Source organism: Monodon monoceros, unplaced genomic scaffold (genome assembly GCF_005190385.1).
Source record: "Monodon monoceros isolate NGI ecotype Baffin Bay Population unplaced genomic scaffold, NGI_Narwhal_1 Super_Scaffold_7, whole genome shotgun sequence".
Lineage (NCBI taxonomy): Eukaryota > Metazoa > Chordata > Mammalia > Artiodactyla > Monodontidae > Monodon > Monodon monoceros.
Genome location: NW_021703784.1, coordinates 47949701 through 47961662, shown reverse-complemented (window position 1 = coordinate 47961662; position 11962 = coordinate 47949701). Strand labels below are relative to the sequence as shown.

General features: G+C 42.4%; 1 protein-coding gene across 1 annotated transcript in view; it reads left to right on the top strand.

Moving 5' to 3' along the window:
• Positions 1-6212: 6212 nt before the first annotated feature.
• ANKRD42 (ankyrin repeat domain 42) overlaps positions 6213-11962 on the top strand; it is a 55054-nt gene continuing 49304 nt past the window's right edge. Inside the window, exons 1-2 of the mRNA XM_029209353.1 lie at positions 6213-7263; positions 10791-10954. Of these exons, the coding sequence (XP_029065186.1) occupies positions 6213-7263; positions 10791-10954 (1215 nt within the window). The remainder of the gene's footprint in view (positions 7264-10790; positions 10955-11962) is intronic.

The following is an 11962-nucleotide window of genomic DNA, read 5'->3' as shown; positions in this document are numbered from 1 at the left end:
TTGCTTCATTTCATTCCATAATATTTCTGCAATTTACAAAAATACCCTAATAGGCACACCAGACTACCTGGAGGTTGGTTAAGGAAGACTTTATAGAGGTGGTGGTATTTGAGTCTTGGAGGATAAATTGAAGTGGTGTCCACACTGGTAGGAGGCAAGGGTATCTATGAAGAATAAGCAGCAAAATTGAAGGCTCGAAAACACTTCATGTGTTTTTATATGGTTAAAACCCAGTAATGTTGAATAGAACGAGTCTTCTTGGTCATGCTGAGGACTGTGTATTATACTGATGACCACAGCAGCCACTAGAAATTTTAAACAGAGGTGATATCCTTTATGCATCTAAGGTTGGCTTTTTTTTTTTTTTTTTTTTTGCGGTACACGGGCCTCTCACTGTTGTGGCCTCTCCCGTTGCGGAGCACAGGCTCTGGACGCGCAGGCTCAGCGGCCATGGCTCACAGGCCCAGCCGCTCTGTGGCATGTGGGATCTTCCCGGACCGGGGCACGAACCCGTGTCCCCTGCATCGGTGGGCGGACTCTCAACCACTGCGCCACCAGGGAAGCCCTGGCCTTTGTTTTTAAAGAATCAAGTGAATAAAAATTTAAAGAGATTAGCAAATGCTACAGAGAGGTCGAGAAAACGTGTCCACTGAATTTGAGAGAGAAACACATTATGTGATGCCCCAATATATGAATATACATGAACAATATGGAAGAAATGCTGGGGTCTGAATCTAAAAATGTAGGCAAAACTTCCTGTTGTGCCTTTTTTGGGGAAGACCATCCATAGCTTTTACCAAATGATTAAAAGTATGTCACAATCAAGAGGAAGGCAACATTCAAACCTACAAGCGTACCAAGGGTATTTGGGAAACATTTAAAGACTTATAGGTGAGGAGGTGAAAAATAAGCACAATTAAAGAAGTAAAATAAAACCAGCAATGGGAAAAAAATTTTTTTAAATAGGTAGTCAACAAAGTTACAAAATACGGAAAAATTAAGACGTATCCCCTATTGAATGAAGAAGAGTTGAGTATGGGTGAGAGGGGACAAAATAATAAAAGCTGCTCATCTCTGAAATTTAACTGGAGAGATTTAATTGTAGTTGAACAAACAGAGATGTTAGCACTTAGCTTTAAAAGGAACTTGTTGGAGAAAGATTGAAAACAGATGACTGATAAGTCAGTCTCAGAGCTAGAAGGAGATACCATCAATAGCACAAAAGGACTTAGTTGTAATGGCGGAGGGACAGTATTTCTCTGAGATGTTCATAGGTATTTGCAGTTGAAATTGAGAATTCCTAGTTTTTGTTTGATGTAGATGTTGGGTATTGATTTAGAAGTGTGCCCCCCAATTTGGCTGTGCATTAGAGTCACAGTGAATGCTAAGAAGAGATTGCTTATCTCGAGAGTCTTATTTAGTAGATTCTCATTCAGAGACACCTCTAATATTTAAGAAGCTCCATAGCTTTTTAAACACCAAAGCTAATGTTTTATGTCAATTACATCCCAATTTTAAAAAGCTCCATAGTTAATTCTGTTATAATAAACGGCCAGATCTGACAACTGACCTAGAAATCAGCAACACCTAATTTTAGCCCCCTAAAAAAACGGAAAAGTAGTAAACACATACCATTAGGAACTAGAACCATTATTCTACACAAGAGTATAGCAAAGAAAGCTAAAGGAAGCCTCAGGGAAGCTGGAATATTGTCTTGTTTTGTTTGGCCACACTGTGCAGCATGTGGATGTTAGTTCCCTGACCAGGGATCGAACTCACGCCCCCTGCAGTGGAAACGCGCAGTCTTAACCACTGGATCGCCAGGGAAGTCCCTGGAATACTGTCTTTTGAAATAAGAGTTGAAGTTTGTGAGAGGAAATAAAAGGAATATTGTATTAAAATCTACAAATTTCATTGTTCATACCCTATTTACAATGTTCTCTGATTTCAACATAATTTACCTATTTTTAAACATCCAACTTTTAGGTTCCATTAAATACTACAAAGGAATTTGTTATTCAGCTCAAAATAAAATAAGCTTTGGGGAGAAAAATAAGGACCTAATTATTATATACATTAAAAATTTAATAAGTACTGTATGATATCACTATATGTGGAATGTAAAAAATAAACTAGTGAATATAACAAAAAAGAAAACGACTCACAAATATAGAGAACTAGCAGTTACCAGAGTGAAGGGGGAGGGGCAAGATAGGAGTAGGGGATCAAGAGGTACAAACTACTATGTAGAAAATAAATAAGCTACAAGGATATATTGTACAGCACAGGGAATCTAGCCCATATTTTATAATAACTATAAATGGAATATAGCCCTTAAAAATTGTGGATCACTGTGGTACACCTGAGACTTACATATATTTCACTATATTTCAATATTAAAAAAAGAAAAAAACTTAGATTCTCACAGAATAGTTTAACCTAAAATAAACAATTTTAGATTCTAGTTATATTTTCCTGGCTGTCTTTCTTTACAGCCTATTTAACATCTAACGAATGCTTCGAGGGGTTTATATAAAACATTCAGGAAGATATAAGGAGGCATCTAAGCATGTCTACAAATGGAAAGGTTTAGCTGACTAAAGAGGTAATCTGGAGGTAGAAATGGAAAATCAGACTAGTGTCAAAAAAGGCCTGAACTTCTACTGTAGGAGTAGGAAGTGCCCTCCTACTCCTATATGGGGTCAGCTCTCTGAAATAATGAACACTTTGTTGGGCAGGTGGGGAAGAGCAAGTTAAAGAGTAAGAGCAAAAATGCACCCATGGGGTGCCCCAGTGAGGGATTAGAGGTGAGCACCAAAGGGAAAGAAAGAATGCTTGGGAAGTAAGAGGGTCTATAGCCAGAAAAGAGTAGAGACGGTTACCAAAATCCACTTAATTCTTGTCCTGGAGTTGGTCCTACTCCCTCTAGAACTAGATGGAAAGAGCTGGTTTACAGGGGATTAGAGGAACAACCTATCACCCCACTTTGGAAAAATTGAGGTAGAGATGGAGGACTAGCCAATTTTACTCATTGTAACCATAAGCTTCCTACTTAAAAGGGTTTTGAGTCTCTGGAATGCTGAGATGCCCACTTCAGTGTGTTCTGAAACCTGTTTCACTTGAGAAGCTTCCTTCATAGTCAGTCCCTCACTTACCTTGAAATCCCGTGCAATCTGGTTTTTACATCTTGCCTATTTCATTAAAATTGCTCTCCTGAATATTATCAATGACTCCTTGCCAAAACCAGTGTGCTTTTCTTAGCCTCTTAATCACTATTGGCCCATATAATTCTTTTTTTTTTAATTGAATTTTTTAAAAAATTTTATTTATTTATTTTTGGCTGCGTTGGGTCTTTGTTGCTGCTCACGGGCTTTCTCTAGTTGCGGAGAGTGGTGGCTACTCTTCGTTGTGGTGCACGAGCTTCTCATTGTGGCTTCTCTCATTGCGGAGCACGGGCTATATCAGTAGTTGTGGCTCACGGGCTCTAGAGCACAGGATCAGTAGTTGTGATGCACGGGCTTAGTTGCTCCACGGCATGTGGGATCTTCGTGGCCCAGGGCTCAAACCCGTGTCCCCTGCATTGGCAGGTGGACTCTCAACCACTGCGCCACCAGGGAAGCCCGGCAGGCAGATTCTTAACCACTGCACCACCAGGGAAGCCCAGGCATTCTTTTATAGTTATGTTTATTAACGTTTTCTAACTCTTCAGCCAATTTTTTAAAAATTTATATTTTCCTAAAAAATTCTCCAAGTCTGGGCTTCCCTGGTGGCGCAGTGGTTGAGAGTCTGCCTGCCAATGCAGGGGACGCGGGTTCGTGTCCTGGTCCGGGAGGATCCCACATGCCACAGAGCGGCTGGGCCTGTGAGCCATGGCCGCTGAGCCTGCGCGTCCGGAGCCTGTGCTCCGCAACGGGAGAGGCCACGACAGTGAGAGGCCCGCGTACCGCAAAAAAAAAAAAAAAAAATGTCCAAGTCAATTTTCAAGATTATAAGGTTACACTAAATAATTCACTTGTTTTCAAAGTCCCTAATATCTGTAATGTGTTCCCTTTGCTTCTGATACTGTTTTCTCTCTTCTTCCTCAGATTTGCTGTCTGTTTATTGTTCTTTTTGAACATCAGCTACTATTATGATCAATTTTATTTTCTATTTCTTTAACTTCTGCTTTTATTTTTAATTCCTTTCAAGTTTATTTTGGGAGATTTTACTTTTTCTGCTTCTCTATGTTTCTGTTTCCTTTTCTGATCCTTTCCACCAAGTGTGTATCCTTTAAGAGTGTGCTGCCTTATTCCATCAGCCTCAGTGTGTTTATCCATACAACAGAGCAAAAAAGTAATGCCTTTACCATTATTATATAAGTGGCTACAAACACTGTATTAATTTGGAGTTCAGTCATAGTGGGTTCCAACTCCCCACCACCTAGTTATGGGATCTTGGCCAAATCTTGATTTCTTCACCTGTAAAAATAGAAATAATAATACAGATTAAGACTATTTGCAAATCATTTAGCATAAAAACTGGCCCATATTAATAACTCAATAGATGTCTGGTAAGACAATAGGCCTCAGTTGCCCCATTTCCAAAAATGAGGGCATTGGGCTGACTAATCCCAAATTCCTTTCCAACTGAACAATTTTACTTTTCTTTTGGCCACGCCAAGCAGCATGCAGCATCTCAGTTCCCCGACCAGGGATCAAACCCATGCCCCCTGCAGTGGAAGTGCAGAGTCTTAACCATTGGACCACCAGCAAAGTCCCTGAAAAATTTTACTTTCAATCTATCAGTTCATCCACCAGACAATCAACCAACCATCAACCCACTTACCCACACAACAGTTAGTAATTCCTTCCCTTCAACTAAGTATTCTAAATGTTAGGAATGCCATGATGAATAATGATACAGTTTCCACCTTCCAGAAGGTCAGAGTCCCTGGGGGGTAGGGGTGAGAACCAACTGTTAAACAGGTAATTGTAATACAGTATGACAAGTGGTCTAATAAAGGCTGTGGGAATTCAGAGATTTCGAGGAGTATGCACAGCAAAATCAAAGATCTAGGTTGAAACCTAATGCGAGGACTTAATACTTACTAGCTGTGTACCCTCAGGCAATTAACTTTGGTGCTGTACTTCTCTAACTGTAGAAAGGAACAGTAATACTATCCTGTTAGGTTAGGTGAAGGATTAAACAGAAAAACTAATATAAAGCGCTTAGTACAGTGCCAGATTCATCATAAGAACTCAACAAATGGAAGTTATTAATGTTACAAGAGGCCATGGAAGTTAAAGAAAGGCATTTACTGTATTTCAAGAGAGGAAAGGTAGGGTCGGGGTAATTTGCCAGCTGTGTTCACTAAACAAAACCTGTGGCAAAAGGATAGGAAAAAACAGGGTAAAAGGAGAATCAAGGTGGGTGATGCCCTTGGAGGGCAGAGAATTCTAATTTCTGTGTTTTCAGCTGCTAGCACAAGACCTGACCCATATATTTGCTATAAATATGAATGGAAGAATACACGTTATGCAGTAGGCTTGCAGAAAAAGATCTGGGCCAAAATGTTGAAAGTAAACATTTTACAGTGAAAGGAACCTTGGAGTCAGGAGACCTGGTGCAGTCTTTTGACTGATGACCTGTTTTTATACTGGCTTCAAAACTTACCTGCTGTTGGATCTTAGCAAATTACTGATACCTTGAATCTCCTCACCTGTAAAATGGGGATAACACCTACCTTACAAAATTAGTGTGAGAATTAGTACCAAGCGATTATCAAAGAGCCTGGCAGTAGTAACACGCAACAATGATAGCGCTGCAGCTGCTAACTTCTCCGTTAGGTCTTTTGTCCATACTTATGAAGTGATAGGGTAAGAATATATTTTATCCAATGCTCCAACCAGCACTGAAAAATGACACTCGGTTTGCCGAGGATAAAAGGCCCTGCCCGGCCCGAGGCACACACGCAGGTCACCTACGTCGACTGCAGTCCTGGAGTCTCCACGTGCGTCGCCGAGACACGGCGGGCGCGATCTATGCCAGGCCGTTATAGAGGCGGGGCCTAGACAGGCTGAATGTGAGACCGAGCGGAACTTCATCGAAAGCCGGTCCATTCCACCATCTCTAGAGGAAAAGCTTTGGGGTTAAAAAACAAAAAACAAAAAACAAACAAACAAAAAAAACCTGCAGGGAAGCCGGAAGTGACGCACGACCGCGAGGGAGCGGAAATGACCGCAGCACGCCGGAAGTTTACTCATTTCCAAGGCGACGGCTCCACCATCGCTGCAACGGCTGGAGTCGGGACGCTGGAAAGCGACTTAGAGGAGAGTGTACTCGCCGATGGCGGCCGCCGCCACAGTGAATCGCGGGGAGTAGCAACCGAAGACGGCGGCCGCCTCACCGGCCATCGCGTGTGGAGGATAAACGGCCGGCACGGCAATCGCGGCGACCAATCCAGGGAAAGACTTAGCGAAGGCCAGAGCTTTAGTCGTAGCGAAGACAGGGAAGGAATCCGTGAAGGCAGCGACCACCGCTGCAGGGTACCGACGGGAAGAGCAAGTGAAGACGTCCGCTTCTCCCGCAATGACTCAAGAAGGGTCAGTGAAGACCTGGGCCCCTGTCGCAGTGTCTCTCAGGAGAGGGTCAGGGGAGACCGTGGCCACCGTCCCAGCAACTCTTGGGAGAGAGTAAGGGGAGACCGCAGCAGCGACGTGAGTTTAAGTGAAGTCGGAAGCCACCCCACTAGTGACTCCGGGGGAACGGTCAGAGAAGACCGCGGCCTCCATCTCAGTGGGACTTGGGAGGGAGTCAGGGAGCTCCGGGGTCCCCGAAACAGCGACTCCGGGGAGAGAGGCAGTGACGACCACAGCCGCCGCCTCAGTGGCTCTTGGGAGGGCGGAAGTGTGGATGGCGGCCGCAGCCTCAGCAGTTCCTGGGAGGAGGGGGTGAGTGAAGACCGCGGCTACGTGGCCAGCGACTCCTCCGTCGTGAGCGTCAGCGAAGACGCCAGCCGCCGCCGCTTCTGGGAGAGAGAAAGCGAAGACGAAGGTTCCCGCTGCCGGGGCTCCTGGGAGAGAACGACGGAGGACGGCGTCCCCGGGCCTAGCGACGACGAGGAAGACAGCCGCTGCTGCACTGGCTCGTGGGTGACAGCGACCGAAGACCGCCGCAGCAGCAGGGCCCTGGACTCGACTCCTCCCCGGAGTCCGAGGGGTCGCACCATGCCCGGGGTGTCCGGTTCAGGCCCCTCCACCTTCTGCACGGAGACTGCGACCCCGTGTGAGTCAGATTACTTCACTGGCCCTCATCTCTGCCACACTCCTTTTCTCACTTCAGCTCACAGGAGCTTCGCCCCTTCTGGCAGTTCCCTTTCTCCCCTGTCACTCCTCATTTCTCTTAATTGACCTGTTTTCAGTAGGTCACAGAGCTGCTCACCTGGCCCCCACCCTTCCTCATTTCAGCTTTACTTCCTTTTTTATTTTTCTATCTGCGCGCATTCCTGAGACTTCGTTCCCAGCTGACATCAACTCTTGTTAAAATGTATGGACCCTTTTAAGTTCTACCGTCTCTGCAGCATTTGACTCTGGAGATAATGTTAGACTTATCTCATTTTCTTCCTTCCACTCTGCTGACTCTATCTATCTATCTATCTATCTATCTATCTATCTATCTACCTACCTACCTACCTACCTACCTATCTATCTACTTATCTACCCTGAATTTTCTTCTATCCTCTTTTTAAAACGTTGCTTTTTCCCTTGGATAGTGCCATCATTAGTGCTTTTTTCCTTGTCATGTACTATGGCTTCAACCCTAGTGACGACCCCGGAATCTGTTATTCAGTCATCCAGTAAATATTTATTGAGTGCCTATTATGTGCTTTGTCTTAAGGATATGTAAGCAAAGAAGACAGGCACATTCCTTCCTTCTAGTGGGGAAGATGAATACTCAGCAAGTAATTACTGGTGTGATGAATGCTATAAAGAAGAGTAGAGAGCCGTTGGCTCCAGTATAGGGTGAGGTTGGGGATCAGAAAAAGCTGCCTAATACTGAGACACAGCCAACACTGAGAACTCAACTCCAGGCCTCTCACTGGAGCTGCAGACTCATATGTACAACTCCTTTCTGGAACTCTTCCATGGGCACCTCAAGATCAACACATTCAGAATATAATTTTGTATTCATATGCCCTCTCTGTCCTTTAGTGTTCGCTGTCTCAGTGGCAGTACACCACTTATGTAACTAAGCCAGACACCTTGGAGTTGTCCCGTTACTTTTCCCTTATTTCACCCACTATATCCATCCAAGTTCAATTCATCCTGCTTCCTTAATACATGTTGAATCTGTCTCCTTTTCTGTTCCTACTGCCATTCACTTGGTTGAGGGTCTCAACCTCACTGGTGTAGACTACTGTAGATATCTTCCTACATGGTCTCCTTGAGTTTATACTCTTGCCCTTTGCTCAGTGAATTCGCCTTACTGCAGCCAGCCATATACAAAGCATTACAAATCTGATCATTCTTATTCTTCTGCTTAAAATTCCTCAATGACTCCCCACTCTGCTCAAGTTCAGCAAGTTCCAGCACAGCCTGCCTCTTGTCTAATTCTATCCTCTTTTCCTTCCACTTTATGCTTCAACAATAGGGTGGGTATTTTTATAGTTTCTTGACCTGTCCAGGATGCCTTTCCCCACATCCATTTCACCTGGCAAATTCCTGCTAATCCTTGAAGATTCATCTTAGGTGTTACCTTCTCTAGGAATCTTTTTCTGCTCTCCTTCCCTCCTACCCTAGCTAAGTTAGAAGTCTTCTGTGCTTTCATAACTTCTTATGAATATTTCTGTCATTGCTCTTACTACATTGTTTTGTAATTGTGTTTGTATATCTCTGTGAGTCCCTTGAGGATAGAGATCATGTCTTCTTTATCTTTTTATCCTTATGGTAGATACCAGATTAATGTTGAGTGGATAGATGGGTGGATGAATGAATAAATTGGAACGGAATGTGGTGAGAAAAAAGGCTGTCAAATTAGATGGAGCCAAATTATGGGAGGGCATAGACTGTCATACTGAGGGCTTGGATTTGGTTCTCTAGACTAGCAGTGGATAACCAGAAGCAGTTCAGAGTGGAGGAATGAAGTGATCAGAATAGTGTCCTTGTATACGATGGATTAGAGCGTCCCTGTATAAAATGTATTAGAGTGGGTAGAACGTCATTTGCAGTACTAGTTTAAAGGAGAATAATGGAAGGCCCTGGAGGTCCAGTGGTTAAGACTCCGTGCTTCCACTGCATGGGGCACGGGTTCGATCCCTGGTCGAGGAGCTAAGACCCCACATGCCTTACGGCATGGCCAAAATATAAAAAAACAAACATAACATAAAGGAGAGTAATGAAGGTCTGACCTAGGGGATTAACATCATTAAACATTTACCAAGTGGTTTGGTTTTCTCGGGGTGCTTCCTTACTCTCTTTCCCGTATGCATAGATCTTAATTGTTCTTGAAAGACTTGCTCGAGTGTTTCCTCCTCCTCCTTTATTTTACCTGTAATCTCTTAGGATGTTACTGTCAGGTTTTCGATTTCATCGAATTTATCCCAATAGATTTTAAAGTGTCAGTGGAAAGAAAATGTCTTAAATCCATGTCTATTCATTGTGTTATCATAGCGCCTGGCATATGGTACATGCTCCAAGGACTTTTGAGTAAAATGCATAGCATTTTGCTAAGGGTTGGTATAAGAAATGATTTCAGCTGTCAAGAAATTAACATGCTAATTGTGGAGAGAGGACATATACATAGATAAATAGTAATACAAGGCTGCATAGATTATCTGCCAGAGGTGTTGGTGAGTTCTTTTCAAAACAATTTGAGTTCAGGAATTGTGCCTGTTTGTTTGGTTTAGGAAATGCTTTGATTGAACTATTTACTTCTTCCTTCTCCAACAACTGTCCGTGCTTAGATACTTTTATTACTTCTGGTTCACAATGCACATTAAAATATTTCACGGTACAGTAAGGCTGACAATCCAGTCTTGATGTTTGGAACATTATATTATAAAATATAAGACGCTAGAATGTATGAAGTAAAAATTGTGACCTGCCATTCCTTTCTTAGTGTAGGACATACGAGAAAGATATGAAAAATATTAGTAAAATATATCTGCCTGTGTGAGATAAGGTTCTGGTAAAGTCTTTTTCACTGGAGAGTAGGCCTTTGTTACAGAGAATAGCTGGGCAGATTTCAGAATGGTTACCTCTCCCCCCTTTACCAAAGACATGAAGTGATTTTTCTTGGTTTTTCACAGTGATAACCTGGTGGCGTTTTGAAGGTAAAATCTATGAAAATGAGGGGACCGCCTAAGACTATGGCCCCGAGGAGTTTCTCACTGTTAGGCTACTACATACCCAGTCCCCAGCAATTTCTCAAAATTACTATTTAAGTGCTTTTAGAAGCTTATGGTTCTAGTGACTTCTGCTCCAGGTAAGCTGAACTTGACTGTGTTTCTCTGTATTTGCCTGTCTCTCCAAATTCAGGGTGGCCGTTTGTCCCGAGACTTCAATTCTTTGATGAGTGCAAGAAAAGTTGTTGACTTTGTTTGTTCTGCTTTTTTCCTGTATGGATGGGGGTGACAACGTCCGTGCTCTTTACATATTAGAGCTGAAATTGAAGTCAGATTAAGATGTTAATCACAAACATCTTTGTAGTAAATTATTTGGAAAGCCAAAGTGATTTTGTACTTTCAGTTCAGTCGTTGCTTTAGTCTTTTTTTAGTTTTGTAATATATTTTAAGCAATTTTGGTTTTCAGTAGGTGCCAGGAAGAAAGTGCATTTTGGTAGCATACATGATGCAGTACGCGCTGGAGATGTAAAACAGCTTTCAAAAATAGTAGAACGTGGTGCCAGCATTAATGAAGTTGACGTTCTCCATAAATTTACCCCTTTACACTGGGCAGCACATTCTGGCAGTTTGGAGGTAAGAAACTATATAAGTTATTAAACTGAGGTAAGTTTAGCGCTGTTGACAGTTTTGTAAATTTAGCAAACAGGACTGAGGCCTTATGCTAGGCACTGAAAATATTTTTCTTTTCTTTTTTTAAAAAAATTTATTTTATTGAAGTATAGTTGATTTACAATGTTGTGTTAATTTCTGCTGTACAGCAGAGTGATTCAGTTATACATTTATATACAAATATTTTTCTTTTCAGTTCAGTCTAACATTTGGGCAGTCTGGTTACCTTAGTAATAAGTTATCCTAAAACTTGGTGGTATAAAATAACCATTTATTTATGCTCAGGAGTGAACCAGGAATTTGGATTTCAGGGACAGCTTGTCTCTACTCCATGATGTTTGGGGCTCCACCTAGAAGATTTAAAAGCCAGGGCTGGAATCTTCTGAAGGCTTGTTCACGCAGACATCTGGTAGTGGATGCTGGTTGTAGGCTGCGCCCCTTGATCCCTCTCCACGGGGGTCTTTTTGTGAGGTCCCCACATGTGGGTTAGTCTGTGCTTCCTCACAGGGTGGCGGCTGGGTTCCTAAGGCAAGCATACAGGGTAGCTTGCAGAGGATAACGTAGTGCATACCTGGCTGTATCAAATCCTAATATTTTTGCTGTAGTTGCTTCAGATTTTTGGAAAAGAAGTGGAGTATCACAGATACATTTAAAGTCCCTGAGCACCCCTCCCAGGTGTCATTTCTCTCCTTCCAACTCCAGAGATAACTATTACCCTGAATTTGGTGTTTATTATTACCATATATGTTTTATGCTGTTATTACATATGATTATATCGCTGTTTTAAAGGACATGTTTTATATAAACGCCATCATATTATTTGTATCATTCTGCAGCTTGCTTTTTTTGTTCAACAATGTGTTTTTGAATTTTAATGACATGGTTACATATATATACTCTAGTTCATTCCTTTCAGCCATGTTTTAATAGTCTATTCTTAGATGAATATCAGAATTTATCGATTTTTTTGAT